The following is a 15394-nucleotide window of genomic DNA, read 5'->3' as shown; positions in this document are numbered from 1 at the left end:
GAGTTAATTCTTAGAAAAAGGTTAGTGTGAATCGGCCAACTTCGAACAGTAAGGCTGCGCAAAAAAAAAATAAACAGGGCGATTCTACACCAAGCAGTCAGTTTTGGCACTCGCAGAGTTCAATATATATAGAGGACTATACTGATATTTCAATATCGTATGGATACGAGCAAGAACACATCAAATAGGTAAAAACAGGTTAAATATTAAAGAATATCTATTTTTCTTTAGATGAAATAGAGAAAGAGGGTCCATTCCTCACTGAGCGCCTTTGTGTCTATTGAAATGAAATTGTAGATATATAAAATATCTGAGATCCCTAAAAACTTTATATTTCTGTGGTTACTGACTGCTCTAAAAGTGAAATAACATCAGAATAAATATACACACTTCCTTCAGAAACGATCATATAAACTAAATTGGATTGCAATGGGTGTTAACTGAAGTAAGACGCGTGGTTTATTCTACACTGTCTTAGTCCTGAAGACAATTCTTTGGCGTGAATCTTTATTCGTCTGCAAGAATATAACAATGTATCACATTTAGAGTTTACATCTAACCTTAAAGTCACCAAAAATGTCTTGGAATTTATCTTAATATGATAACTCATTTAAAATCAAAATATTTTGAGTTCAGCCAATTCGATTTTAACAAAATTTCAAGGGTCCACAGTATTAGATTTGAAATATGTGTGTCACGGCAGTCTGCATTTGACACATTGCACATTCAGACAACGTTTTTAAAAAGCCATTGAAAACAATTACAATTAATGTTTACTTATAGAGTTGATATCGAATTAAGTACACATTGGGGAATGTCGACTTCTCTATACCTAATCTGCAATTTGATATGTTCACTCTTTATTTCGGCGAGATATGGAAACCAAACAATATTGTAACCCTGCACGTTAGGAAAGGATCGAAGCGTTGATATACATATTGAGGGGAACCATACTGAAAGTAAGTATGAAAGTACATGATATACAATTGCAGACGCTGCACGTGTTCTTGGTCTTTAGTTTGCCAATGGGAGATTTTCGATATTCACTATTAACATATATGTTGAGTAAATATTGAAATATAATCCTTGGGGTCAAAAGACAGTCACCAAGCATGGCTAGTAGACTAGAATGTAGCAGGAGTCCAATGTTGATTTTCTCATTATATTTGATGTATAATTATTATATGAGACAATTAAAATAAATAGAGATAGAATATTATATAGTGCATTTACTGCAGATCAAGAACTATCTCAAGAAAACTAAAAATGCTGGTTTTCTACCCTAAATAAAATATTTAAAGTACTTAAACTTGATGCAAAAGATTTGACAGATAATGGTGTTTTTAAAAATAGTCTTATAAGATATTATAATCAGCAATCTGACTCACAACTACACAAAATCAATCTGGGGCTAGCGCTGTGGACAGCAAAACTGATGCTTTTCAGTATTTTTTTGTTTCAAATTTTGTTCCCTTCTATTTTGGAACCAATCTTACCAAAAATATAAAAAAAAATTACACAACTACGTATCAGTGCTCATTGTTTAAATATAGAGCGGGGTAGATATAATAAACCCAAAATTCCAAGAGCAGAACGTTTTTGCGAATTCTGCGCTGAAGTAGAGACAGAAGAACATTTTTTTTATATCTAATCATAAATGTAAAGATATAAGGCAATCTATTTTTTCCAATCTTATGCTTTAGATTTGAAAGATTCACATAATAATTATTTTTTAGTTTCTAAACTTTTAAATCCACAAAATATTATTGAATGTAATTATTTATACATATTTATAAGGGATGCATTAGAAACAAGAAACAATTCTTTTAAAAATTATGTGTACAGTTGTATTATTATATACTACATGTAAAACTTTGAAATGTTGTTTTGTATATTATCATATGATTTGTAATGGAGAACACTTATGTAATATTAGTTATCTTTGATAAAGAATCTGAATCTGAATCTGAGTAAAATGATAACCGAAAAGTGGACAATCTGTTTGAATTGTATAGAGAAAGGTATATATTGTTGCAAATATAGGGATGATCTTTTGTAGGCGGTTTTAGGTTAAGGGTTAGTTCTGTTTTTTATTTTAATTATTATCATCTTAGGTAGATCGGAGTGGGGGTGACTTGTCTTTTTTCAGTTCTACGGATTAAAGAAATTTAAGAATTTGATGAGAAACGAATGACATGGGTGAACAATTGTTAGTGGTTTTATCATAACATTTAAGAGGACAATATAATCTTTAAATCTAAAAACAGACAAATAATTTATATAGATTCGAGGCTCCGAGGAATTGTAAAATTAATGATTACACGGGAAAGTCTTGAATTGTTTTTCTCACAACAATGTTTCAATACTGGCATTTTCAGGAGTACTTCATATATCTTTTTTTATCATTTTTGAACAACTAGGTTCTTTTTTTCCTATTTTGGTTTTAACCCAGCGTTTAGTTTTCAAACTATTAGTCATGTTAAGTTCCATATAATATCAAAATTCTCACAAGTTTGGTATCATCCCATGGTCATTGCGGCTACTGTCTGGAATTTTTTATTCCAAATATTTGAAAAACACATTCATCAAGTATATTTCTAACCTTACTTAGTACATTAATGACAGTAGATAGGGATTTTAATAGTGTGTATGCGATAGAAGATAACTGAGTCTCGTAAGCAGATACTAATTTATACCAATAATGATATTAACGGTACCAATTTTACTCCTTTAAATGCGTATTTCGACAATACATTTCTCTTCAGTGATGATTGATGCTAAACTAGTTGAGAATCTAGAACTTGATAAAAAAATGAAAGGCTATAAACCAAAAAGGACAAAGGTTATAGCCAAAGCCGGGCAATTAGCATACCATATATGTCTTTAATTTAATGTCCAAAGGGTATCTACCAAACTCCCCGTATACCATATACTAGTAGTTCAAGTTAATAGTATGACACTTGGAATCAATTTGAAATTGCAACTCACATAACTTCATATCAATTTTCGTGCTGTCCTTGCACACAAAGTTGTTTCTTACAATTTGTGATTTTGTAACAAAAACTTTTTCCCGTTTTGTTTTGACAACAGCAATCAATTTGGAATAGCATGTCATACCTATATATAATTATTCGTTTAAATCCTAGAAACAGAGGCGGAGGATACCAATGAATCATTCAAAACTGAAAGAAAAAGTCGAAGAGAAACTGACAAAAAGATGTTTCCCGAAATTTGCGATTTTGTTTAATCAAAAACAGTTTAAACAAATCATGTTTTTAGTTACTTCAAATTTGTCACCGATAATCAATTTTGCCGAATGTCTATTAATCAATTTTGGTTGAAATCCTAGCACAAATAGATGTTTCTAAAAAATAAGATTTTTTTATAGCGAAAAACAAGTTTTAATACCAATTATTTTACAATTTTCTTCCCAAAACATTTTTGCTATACATATTTGACAACGAGAATCTACTTGGTAAGCACATATTATAATTATGTATCAATGTTTGTTAAAAATTCTAGCACAAATGATGTTTCTGTAAATTGCTTTAAAAAACACTTTTTCCATAATTTTTTGACCCATTTTCACAAAAATCGAAAGAGATTCTTTTATATATTTAAAGACTGTGCATACAATATATGAGAATCGGTTGGAGAGCAATATTGACTTATGTGCGACATAAAACTGCCGACGGACAGACATACACAGTGATTACTATATGGCACCGACTTTGCGGGGGCCCTGGTGAATTGCACCACGATACTTGACTCATACTCAGACTCAGAAAATATCGTCAAGTACTATGCTTTTGTCATACCCATGTAATAAATGTATTTTATTTGTAGACAATGACATCTTGTGAACCCTGTCACAGGAAAGGCCTTGACGTTCCTGCAGTAAAATGGTGTACTGAGTGTGATGAAGCACTGTGTACCTCCTGCTATGATTCTCATAGGTCAATGAAAGCTTTGTTGTCACATCGTATTGTTGACATCGATTTAGCAAAGACGACTCCTGTCCCAGGTAAGAGCCATTTATACTTCTCATAACAAACTATTTCCTGTCATACAATAAAGAAAAGTGTAAGCGCAATAGACAACGGTCGCACCCAGTTTATTCATATTGCTATGCACGTCTCACACATGTTCAAAAGGTCCTCTACAATATACAAACAAACATATAATTTGTGTTTTCTTCGCTTCAGCTTATGGTGTCATAGGTGTGAGCTTTTAATGGTTTTTGTTTTCGATATTTGTATTGATTTTTTCAATTGTCGTTGTCTTATCCTATCCTGGATTTCAGTAATGATTCTGAATGGCCCTTTCCATGCATCTGGCTTAAAAATGTTACCATTGCCACCCTATAGATGTTACATATAATTATATGTACTAAAAGTATAAAGAATCTTTTACCGTACTAAAGACATTTTTCACAGTTCTGTTTTATTATCTTCTTTGGGCTGAGGGGGTATTTGTTTGAATTTTGTTTTTACATTTTTCTAAAAAGTCCTACGTGTAAAAAAGATGAAATTTTCAAACCGAGATGTAGATAAGAGCAAAGAACTAAAAATTATTTCACACGAGCAAAGTATTACAAAAAATGTCAATTGCAAACAAAAGTATACGATTGTATATGAATTTAAAAAGTATTTAAACTTAATTTTGAATACTGGCAGAGCTCCAATTAACATAAAACCAAATCCTCTTAAATTCCATTGTATTGAACTTCAAAAAATTAAAATGTCGCATTAACTTAAAGTCCAGTCCTTAAAAATTTACATACAATATACAACAAAACAATATTGATAGAAATATTTCACAAGGTAGACGGGTATAGACTCGGTTCCAATATAAAAATGGCTTGATACAGTAAGTTTAGCGAGTTACTTTTTTTATTATTCTTTCCTTAAACTGTTAGCATAAATAAGAACTAAAAACAGGTTTTTTATGACAGTAAATATTTGAAATATGCTGAGTTCAATTATAATTATTTGAAGTACGATTTTTTCATCATGACTTTATTTCTTTACGCTTATGGTAAGTTTGTCGTGTCATATACAAATGTGTACATCTTATTTTTTATTGCATTCTTTTTCAGCTTTGATGAAATCATCAAGCCAGTTCTGCAAAAAACATACCAATCAGAGACTTGAATATCACTGCTTGTTCCACGACGCTATATGTTGTCAAAACTGTATGACCCATAATCACCGTGCATGTGCAAACATTATTCCAATAGATATTGCTGCTAAGGGTGCCAAAGAATCAAGAAGTATCAGCGATCTTCTGTCACAGCTAGAAAATATACACAAGTCGCTAGATGGAATACGGCAGAAGAAGCTGCAAAATATAAAACAAGTAGAAGACCAGGATATAGCTATTCGGAATACGGTATCTAGACTTAGACAAAAGGTAACAGAACGCATGAACGTAATTGAAAAAGAATTGTATGACAAACTGACAAACCTAAAACAATCCGGAAAATCCAAGCTAGAAAGAGAATCAAGAAAACTTCAACAAACCGAAGACTTAGTGAAGTCTCATAAAGAACAAATAGAATTTGAAAAACAGCATGGTTCAGACAGACACACCTTTCTAGCTGCCCATATTATAAAAGAACACATTACAGGTATTGAAGAAAGAATTCTACATATGAAATCTCGAACTGGCACGATATCATTAGTATTTCAAGAAAACGGAGACATCTTAGATAGTCTTGGTTCATTTGGGTCTATATCATTATCATCAGATACCAAAACATCGTTCAACATGGATGAAAAACATATCAAAGAAGTAGAACAGAGGGAGTCTTTCATACAAGGATTTGATTTTAGTTATAAATTTGATGTAAACGTAAAGCAAGATGTTATGATAACTGGTATAGCAGCTACAGACGACAATCGTTTGCTGTTGTGTGGTGGCGGTAAATGCAATATAATCATCTGCACTCTAGAGGGAAAATACTTGCAAGATTGTAAACTGACTGGTGAACCTTGGGACGTAGCAATCACCCGCGAAAGAGAAGGAAAAGCTGTTGCAACTTTGCCAATCTTGTATGCAATTCAGTTTATCAACACCAACAGTATGGTAGCAGGTAAAATGGTCAAATTCAATTGGCGAGTTTATGGAATCGCAGCAATTGGCAAGAAAATTATTGTTGGTGGGAAGAACAGCTTGCAAATATTGGATACCGACGGTATTAAATTAAGTGAAATAACTGTACCTAGCATGAGTGTATTTTATATACATCCCAGAGAAAATGGGGATTTTTATTATTCGGATTGTACTTATGTTTATTGCATGAAACCGGATGGGCGCCATGTGTTTTGTCAAGATGTATCAAACTTAGCTAGTCCTAGAAATATTGTTACAGACACTCGTGGCAACATTTATGTCGCTGGCCATCGATCCAATAATATTCATCGTTTATCTTCAGACGGCATCAGTTTGGATGTACCTTTGTCAAAAGAGGATGCTATAAATGGACCGTTTGCTATATGTTTCTCAGTAGATCAGAGTAAACTATGTGTATCAAACAGCAATGGAAAGACAATCACGGTTTATGACACGATGTATGCACCTCAATCGAGGGAAAAGGAAATCCAAAACCTTCTTAAATATCTATGAGATGGAATTTATGTTTGTGTTTCGTAACAAAAAAAAGCACAATAATAGAGATATATTAATAGTCTCTAAAGTATTACCTGTAAATAATAGGAGCTCTGTTTCATTGATTTCGATTTCTTGTATCTCCTACCATATAGTCTTTTCAGCGGTTTGGGAAATTGGTATTCAGAAAGTGGGATGTAAAAGAGATTGAAAGAATCATTTGCAACCAGTGATTATAGATATATCAAAATAAAGTACATTTCTATTTCTTATTGTCTTTTTATTTCTAATTTTAGGTTGAAGATTTCAGGGGGGGGATAGCCATCCACTTTCTTGAGAGGCAAGTGGCGGCTGATGGTACCAAGATGGGTTTAAAAACAATAAGTTGTGAAACTAGAGGCTCTAAAGAGCCTGTGTCGCTCACCTTGGTCTATGTGAATATTAAACAAAGGACGCAGATGGATTCATGACAAAATTGTGTTTTGGTGATGGTGATGTGTTTGTACATCTTAATTTACTGAACATTTTTCCTGCTTACAATTATCTCTATCTATAATTAACTTGGCCCAGTAGTTTCAGAGGAGAAGATTTTTGTAAAAGATTACTAAGATTTACGAAAAAATGGTTAAAAATTGACTATAAAGGGCAATAACTCCTAAAGGGGTCAACTGACAATTTCGGTCATGTTGACTTATTTGTAGATCTTACTTTGCCGACATTTATTGTTTTTTACAGTTTATCTCTATCTATAATAATATTCAAGATAATAACCAAAAACAGCAAAATCACCTTAAAATTACCAATTCAGGGGCAGCAACCCAACAACGGGTTGTCCGATTCATCTGAAAATTTCAGGGCAGATAGATCTTGACCTGATAAACAATTTTACTTCTGTCAGATTTGCTTTAAATGCTTTGGTTTTTGAGTTAAAAGCCAAAAACTGAATTTTACCCCTATGTTCTATTTTTAGCCGTGGCGGCCATCTTGGTTGGTTGACCAGGTCACGCCACACATTTTCAAAACTAGATAACCAAATGATGATTGTGGCGAAGTTTGGTTTATTTTGGCCCAGTTGTTTCAGAGGAGAAGATTTTTGTAAAAGATTACTAAGATTTACGAAAAATGGTTAAAAATTGACTATAAAGGGCAATTACTCCTAAAGGGGTCAACTGACCATTTCGGTTATATTGACTTATTTGTAAATCTTACTTTGCTGAACATTATTGCTGTTTACAGTTTATCTCTATCTATAATAATATTCAAGATAATAACCAAAAACAGCAAAATTTCCTTAAAATTACCAATTCAGGGGCAGCAACCCAACAACAGGTTGTTCGATTCATCTGAAAATTTCAGGGCAGATAGATCTTGACCTGATAAACAATTTTACTTCATGTCAGATTTGCTCTAAATGCTTTGGTTTTTGAGTTATAAGCCAAAAACTGCATTTTACCCCTATGTTTTATTTTTAGCTGTGGCGGCCATCTTGGTTGGTTGGCCGGGTCACGCCACACATTTTTTAAACTAGATACCCCAATGATGATTGTGGCCAAGTTTGGTTTAATTTGGCCCAGTTGTTTCAGAGGAGAAGATTTTTGTAAAAGATTACTAAGATTTACGAAAAATGGTTAAAAATTGACTATAAAAGGCAATTACTCCTAAAGGGGTCAACTGACCATTTCGGTTATATTGACTAATTAGTAAATCTTACTTTGCTGAACATTACTGCTGTTTACAGTTTATCTCTATCTATAATAATATTCAAGATAATAACCAAAAACAGCAAAATTTCCTTAAAATTACCAATTCAGGGGCAGCAACCCAATAACGGGTTGTCCGATTCATCTGAAAATTTCAGGGCAGATAGATCTTGACCTGATGAACAATTTTACCCCATGTCAGATTTGCTCTTAATGCTTTGGTTTTTGAGTTATAAGCTAAAAACTGCATTTTACCCCTATGTTCTATTTTTAGCCGTGGCGGCCATCTTGGTTGGTTGACCGGGTCACGCCACACATTTTTAAAACTAAATACCCCAATGATGATTGTGGCCAAGTTTGGTTAAATTTGGCCCAGTAGTTTCAGAGGAGAAGATTTTTGTAAAAGTTTACGGACGACGGACGACGGACGCAGGACGACGGACGACGGACGCAAAGTGATGAGAAAAGCTCACTTGACCTTTCAGGTCAGGTGAGCTAAAAAAGCAGATCACGACTTGTTTTACATTTGTCATTTCGGGGCCTTTTATATCTTACTATGCGGCATGAGTTTTGCTCATTGTTGAAGGTAGTACTGTGACCTATAATTGTCATTTGGTCTCTGGTGGAGAGTTTGTCTCATTGGCAATCATACTACATCTTCTTATTTTTATACACCATTAACAAAAAGAAAACGACGGAAAGACAAACAGCAGTTCACATACGAAATAGTAACATTATAACCGAAATCAAAGATTGGAAAACACCTGGTGTCCAGCAAATATGCGCTTTTCAAAACAACACAACCACCAACTGTTTTTGTATCTAGCAAATATATGCTGCTGTCTAGAACAACATGAACCCCGCCCACTTAAAACAGAAAATGTATGCTTTTCAGAACAACACGAATACCAACTCACTTTGTATCTAGCAAATGTATGCCTGTTTAGAACAACACGAACTCCATTTTACTTGAAATCAAGAAAATATTACGCATTTCAATACAATAAGAATACCAAATCGCTTGGTATCCATCAAATGTATGCTATTCAGAATCTAGCAAAAAACATGCTGTTCAAAATTCCACTTTTCTGAACATACTAAGTATGTACAATGATATCAGCATGTCTTGCTTTTCAGTAATCAACACTTATGGTCCTACATCCCGTCGAAACTTGTATTTAAGGTCGTGCATTTCTCAGATTGCTTACGTCTTTAGACTAAGGAGGACCACCGTTTGAGACGACTGTTTGATATTTTAGTTTTTAGTCTGGAGAAATGTGGTATATGCATTTGTTTTATTTGGGTTTCAACTAGTTTTTAGAAACTGAGAGAACTTTAAGATCGGTTAGTTTGTCATTTTGTCTTTTTGTTAGTTGTTTTGTGCATAGTACAAATCCGACGAGTAACGTCCTTTCCAACTGATGTTTACAGTTTTTTTTTTAAGTATTAGTAGTATCTGTCTAAAACCAGCAGCCTGGAATGCAGCAGTCGTCGTTGTATGATGGACTTTGCTCATTGAATATACCCTAGACGCTATAAATCATGACCACGACAGACACCAAATCATTGTTGGAACAATGACCACTCGATCAACACAAAGGGAGGAATCCTTGTCTGTGGTCTTTCTAAAAAGTTTGAACACATTTGGGCCTCCAGTTTATCATAGCAGACATATGCAGAACACATTTGGGCCTCCAGTTTATCATCGCAGACATATGCAGATTTACTAACAGGAATACAGTATCAATATTTGGTGTTATGTTGGCATTCTTTTTTTGTACGAAGTTAACAATTTGTTTCAAATAATCGACTAACCATACATCCTTCCTTCCATTTAAGAATATAAGTGGCCCAGGAGATTCAAGGGAGATGATGAACATGTGTAAGATAAATGGACGAGGGACGCCAAATTATGATTAGAGTCAAAACCGACCCTTTGTGCGGAACTTCTTATACGTATAGTGCACAAATAATAAAATTATTTATTTAAGAATAAAAAAAAGTGTTTCGTAGTTATAATAGTGTGAATTAAGTGTTTCGTAGTTAAAATATTGTGAATTAAGTGTTTCTTTAGAACAGAACAAACTATATATGAAAAAGGATATAACAAGATCGCAGAACAATGCACGCGGATTTTATGATATACTGTGACGAAAAGTTAAGTAAAGTGTTAAACTAAAGTGCGTATCCGTGTGTTGGTGTTTGTGCTGTGTTGTTGGGTGTATAAGTTTCGGGTCGTACCTTTCACTCGTACACGGACGACAGATGCCAATGATACACTTTTACAGGATTACCCTAATTCAACTGGTAGCGTGATATAGGGAAGCCTGGTCACATAAATAAAATAAATAGATCCTGGTAGTCTGAACGAAGTCTTGTAAGTGAACATAAATACAAAGTCGATTAAAAGTTCAATACTGTATTATTCAAAATCCAAAGTAACAGTGATAAAATTTACAACATCTAAACTGCAGGCTCAACAATACGGTGGCATACTCCGAAATCTCCTACGTACACCTCTCTCGTATACACAAAATCGTAACTCCCTCTTTACAGCTATTTCTCTCTTTTATACCACTTTATTTGCCCTCAGTAGCCCGATTACAAATATGGTTAAATGACTCCTTACAAAGAAATAATCAACCGGAGCTGGGACAACAGGAGCCCGGAGCCCGGAGCAGAGGTCAACCGGAGCCAGGAGCTGAGGTCAACCGGACTGCACCTGTATAAACAGAGCAACGGGGCACCAGATTAACATGATTAATTTGACATTTAACCTCTCATTGAAGGCGATAAAAATAGATTGTAATGAATTACTTTATAACGGTAAATGAGAATAAGTAATCTTATACAATGATAATAAAACCCACTGATGTAACATATAAAAACGTTACAATACGAAGTATATCAACAGTTTAATAGAATTCAAGTAAAAATTAAATTTCTCTTAATCTATGAATATGTTTATAGCTCAAACCGTTTGCTCCCCTTTTAAAAGTATACATCACTGGTCTGCATAACCGTACGAATGCATATTTTGACTTACAACATGTGGAAATACCGCAACTTTATGTTATTTATTTGATAGTGTGGGTGTCAATATGTAATTGAGTGAAAAACTAATGCTATCATATTAATAATTTAAAAAAGAAAACACAGAAGCGTAATCCCTTGTCGTCAATCTGACGCACGATACAATATCTATCAATATACATTGCCAATCTAGGGGAAAAAACTAGTAGATGAAATAAACTGTTCAGGAAGACCAATGCAATGACATATGCAGAACAAAACGTCAATGGTGGTACATTGAACTTTTATTCAATAAATGACGATTTAAAGTAAACAATATATCCACCACAAACTAACATGGAGCTACAATTCAGTCATGAATTTATAATTTCCAGGAACATAACATTGACATATCACGAAACTTCATACACGGAAAAGAAGTTATGTATATTAATCCATGACGCAAAATCATCATAAAGATAACTAAAGATAGAATTTGTGAAATCGGTAGATGTAAACATATTTTAAATCCTTTTCAAAGTGTGCCTTTGATTTACTAGTAATTTTCATTTGAATTACAATCCAGTAAAATGAATTTCGGTATGTCCATTCATCAAATATACAGATAAGTTGTAGCAACATCGAACCTCGCGCTATCTAGAGAACTTTTTGGACCGTCATCTTCACCATCTTCTGATACTGTTGAATATTTCTTTCCAGAAAGCTGAACAATTCTATGGGAGAATTTAAACTTGTACTTCATGTCTTTTGCATATAGTTTATGTTTGGCCTCGCAAAGTTTCAGTGCGTTTTTGACAACAGGATGCTGGTTCATATCCTGATTATTTAATGCTAAATGGAATGACAACGGTGAAGATACAGGCAGTTCAAACATTGTAAATCCTGATGGGTTTAAAACACATCCTATTACAGTTGATTCTTCAAACGAGTCTATGAGAGTGAATAATCCAGAAAAAGATTTCAGTCTAGGCTTTTGTTTACTACTGATGAAGCGCACTACCATAGGAAACTTTTGATTTTCAATAAGATATTTACTGTTGACAGACATTCTGTTATTGTTCGTCAATACCTCGGAAAATTCCCCAGGATGATGGAAGGGAATTAAAATCTGAACATCCTTTTCGTCCTTACATTTTAGATAACTATGTTGAACAATATCCTTTCTTGACCTGGTAGTTCCAGTACAAACACTGTCGACGATGAACACGCTGCCAGGAGTGTAATCTACTTTGGTATAATCGTTTGTGGCAACATTTTCACCAATGCGGAAGGCTGTAAATTTTGTCATGTTTAGGAAAGCTCGCACATTATTTTTAGCCATTGCTTCAATACTCCTGAAGCATGTATTATCTTTGCATGTTCTTGACTGCAATCTTAGAAATAAACCTGAAAAATTCTTGAATTTGAAGATATGTGGAAAGAAATATATCATCAAAGCATATCTTGGTTTCATTTAAACAGTTGAACAAGAAAACACTTATATCAAGAGAGGGATGGAAAATTAAATTACTTTTCAAATCAAATGTTAAATATTGTATTATTTGGACTTCCTATCTTTTATTTTTTACATAACAAGTATAATGTCTATTCAGATTGTAATATAATTTATTTTAATACATTTATTGTATATCAATGTTTTTCTACAATACCGGAAGAAAATATGATACAATATATTTTATAAAGAAACACCATACCTTCATAATCAGCAGGTATAACAATAGTTTCATTACTCTCAATGTATTTGTTTGACACTGCATCAATACCGATATTTTTGGCCAGCAGTTTCCGAATGGTTCTTTTGTCATAAAAAACCAGTGGGTTGCCAAAGTTTATAGGCAGTGGAGAGTCAGATGTAATCCTCACAGAATCCTGGTTACATTTCACAATCTGAGGTAGACTGAACTGTTTTAATATCTCTTCTGTTGTATACTCCTGGTTGCTCCATTGTGCTTTCTTAGGCTCCTCACGAATACTTTCTTGTCTAGCCACAGCTTGGCGTAAGCGAGTCTTCTTCCTTACAGATCCCGACATTTTAGAAGAAGTTCGTCATAACATTATATTTATGTATTGTCATAGAAAACATGCGATCACTTTCTTTTTTAAACAAAATGTTTCCGGACAGTGGACAAATCTCTTCACATATGTTAGTGAAGTGTAAATTATTTGTTTTCCGTGTATTGAAACGCACTGATTCAGTCTTGTGTGTACTATCCCATTGTGGCAGTTATTTTGGTTCAGTAATTATTTTTAAATCCCATTCATTAATACACAAACGAACAAGAACTTGTCCATCAGATTTTTTATTGACATAACACTTCATAGATAAACTGGTTTCTCACCCTTACTTTTGAAACTCTAAAATTGATTCAAAATCGCCCAGAATTTATACTACCTTTAATTAGGACATTTGACGAATCTGAATTTTATCATTCATAAATCATCAGACTTCATTAAAATTTGTAAAAAAAAGAAAAGTTCATTTTTGATTGTACTTGATCATTGAACCTGATAATCCCAGTTATATTACTCAAATGTACTAATTACAATCTTGTAGGAAATTTGATTTATAAGGCACTTCAAACGTCCTTCATGCGTTAAAATATTTATACTTGGTAAATATTGGACAACATGAGTTTGAAAGACTTTCTCCAGTTTGACCTTTTTGTAAACTTTTGTAAAAAATAATACGGTCCACAAAAATGCCAGGTTTACCACCCTTTGCTTTGCGAATACTTATTATAGTATTTAGGTTAGGATATGACGAAGATGTGCAGGAAAAGTCATATAGGAGTGGTATATAAAATATATATAATTTGTATACAAGTTACTTTTTGTGCAACTTATCCTTTTTTTGACAATCACCCTACAGAAGGTGATATAAATTTACCTTCAATAATTATAACCAGCTGATGTTTTACTAAAAAATATTTATCAGTATACTACAACCTATATAGATATAAGAAGATGTGGTATGAGTGCCAATGAGACAACTCTCCATCCAAGTCAAAATTTATAAAAGTAAACCATTATAGGTCACAGTACGGTCTTCAACACGGAGCCTTGGCTCACACCGAACCTAGCATAGTTTTTAGGCACTGCCCTCTCTGCCCTAAGCTACAAATGAGGACACCAGATTGAGTTTGATTCTGTTCAAATTTTTTGCTATTAGGAGATTCTAAGACCCCAAATATCCAACAGTGTCTTATATAAACTTTATATCAGTGTTGTATATAAAAGACTGTATAATAATGTGACCATCGCTCAAATAGTACCCACGGGGACTTGAAGTCTACCACCAGCGCACAGTTACATTTTCTGTTAGTTTGTTTGCTGAACTTTTTCTCTAGATATTCTACACCTGTTTTTAAAAGTAACAGTACGTCGACTGGCTTCAAAGATTTTTTCTGCATTTTGTTGAGCTTTGTATTATCTTTATCAATATTGTATAAAGAAATGCATTCTGGTCTTGGAACTATCTTTTTCAAATGAATGACCCAACTTACAGGTCATTGCGGGTTGCAAAATATCCGTATTTTCCATATATGTGACATTTGAATACAATTTACGGTGATAAATAGCCTAATTCGACATAAACCGTTTCGTATGATGGAATTTAAACCATATCACATCAACATCTAGCCATTATAGTCATACATTAAGAAATTCAAGCCGCATACGAATCCTTTCTTGTTGTTTCAAGTCATTAAACATGTAAAGAAACATCTCAGTCAGGTGTTACAATTTGTACAGTAGTGACGTTTTCTGTCCGATTGACAGGGCTGTCAGAGCTAGCTTAGACACCTATGTTGACGTGTATGACAATTTAATTATAAACAAACCTTTTTTTTTATCTGCAACACAAAATTGTTAGGTTTAAAGAAATATTTCAATGATATATACAGTCTTAACACACAAATCGCACAGGTCGGTTTCTTCAAGTAGACCTTAAAGAAAAACGTGCATTCTTATAGTTTATTACTAAGAAACATGTGAAGTTTAAAATTGAGAATGGAAATGTGGAATGTGTCAAAGAGACAACAACCCGACCACAG

The 15394-nt window shown here is 33.5% G+C and overlaps 2 protein-coding genes across 3 annotated transcripts; one reads left to right on the top strand and one right to left on the bottom strand.

Moving 5' to 3' along the window:
* Positions 1–789: 789 nt before the first annotated feature.
* Positions 790–6879, top strand: LOC127712105 (uncharacterized). Of its 2 annotated transcripts, XM_052218313.1 has the most exons (3): positions 790–959; positions 3847–4024; positions 5099–6879. In XM_052218313.1, the coding sequence occupies exons 2-3, from the start codon at positions 3850–3852 to the stop codon at positions 6625–6627; spliced, it is 1704 nt and encodes a 567-aa protein (XP_052074273.1). In that variant the 5' UTR covers positions 790–959; positions 3847–3849; the 3' UTR covers positions 6628–6879. The 2 variants fall into 2 exon arrangements, with proteins under 2 accessions (XP_052074273.1, XP_052074282.1); XM_052218322.1 differs by lacking the exons at positions 790–959; positions 3847–4024 and adding an exon at positions 4773–4869.
* A 4839-nt stretch (positions 6880–11718) lies between these two features.
* LOC127712418 (uncharacterized) lies at positions 11719–13777 on the bottom strand. Its single transcript, XM_052218854.1, has 2 exons — positions 13037–13777; positions 11719–12728 (listed from the first exon to the last, which is right to left on the bottom strand). The coding sequence occupies exons 1-2, from the start codon at positions 13371–13373 to the stop codon at positions 11935–11937; spliced, it is 1131 nt and encodes a 376-aa protein (XP_052074814.1). The 5' UTR covers positions 13374–13777; the 3' UTR covers positions 11719–11934.
* Positions 13778–15394: the final 1617 nt, after the last annotated feature.

Source organism: Mytilus californianus, unplaced genomic scaffold, assembly GCF_021869535.1.
Source record: "Mytilus californianus isolate M0D057914Y unplaced genomic scaffold, xbMytCali1.0.p SCAF_1, whole genome shotgun sequence".
Lineage (NCBI taxonomy): Eukaryota > Metazoa > Mollusca > Bivalvia > Mytilida > Mytilidae > Mytilus > Mytilus californianus.
Note: the sequence above shows the minus strand (reverse complement) of the source record. Positions and strands in the feature narration are given on the sequence as shown.

Excerpts from the sequence above, each read along its gene's own strand:
- LOC127712105 (XM_052218313.1), top strand. The coding sequence starts at position 3,850 with ATGACATCTTGTGAACCCTGTCACAGGAAAGGCCTTGACGTTCCTGCA. Across the intron at positions 4,025-5,098 it reads AAAGACGACTCCTGTCCCAG|CTTTGATGAAATCATCAAGC; the intron begins GTAAGAGCCATT and ends ATTCTTTTTCAG.
- LOC127712418 (XM_052218854.1), bottom strand. The coding sequence starts at position 13,373 with ATGTCGGGATCTGTAAGGAAGAAGACTCGCTTACGCCAAGCTGTGGCT. Across the intron at positions 12,729-13,036 it reads TATACCTGCTGATTATGAAG|GTTTATTTCTAAGATTGCAG; the intron begins GTATGGTGTTTC and ends AGAATTTTTCAG.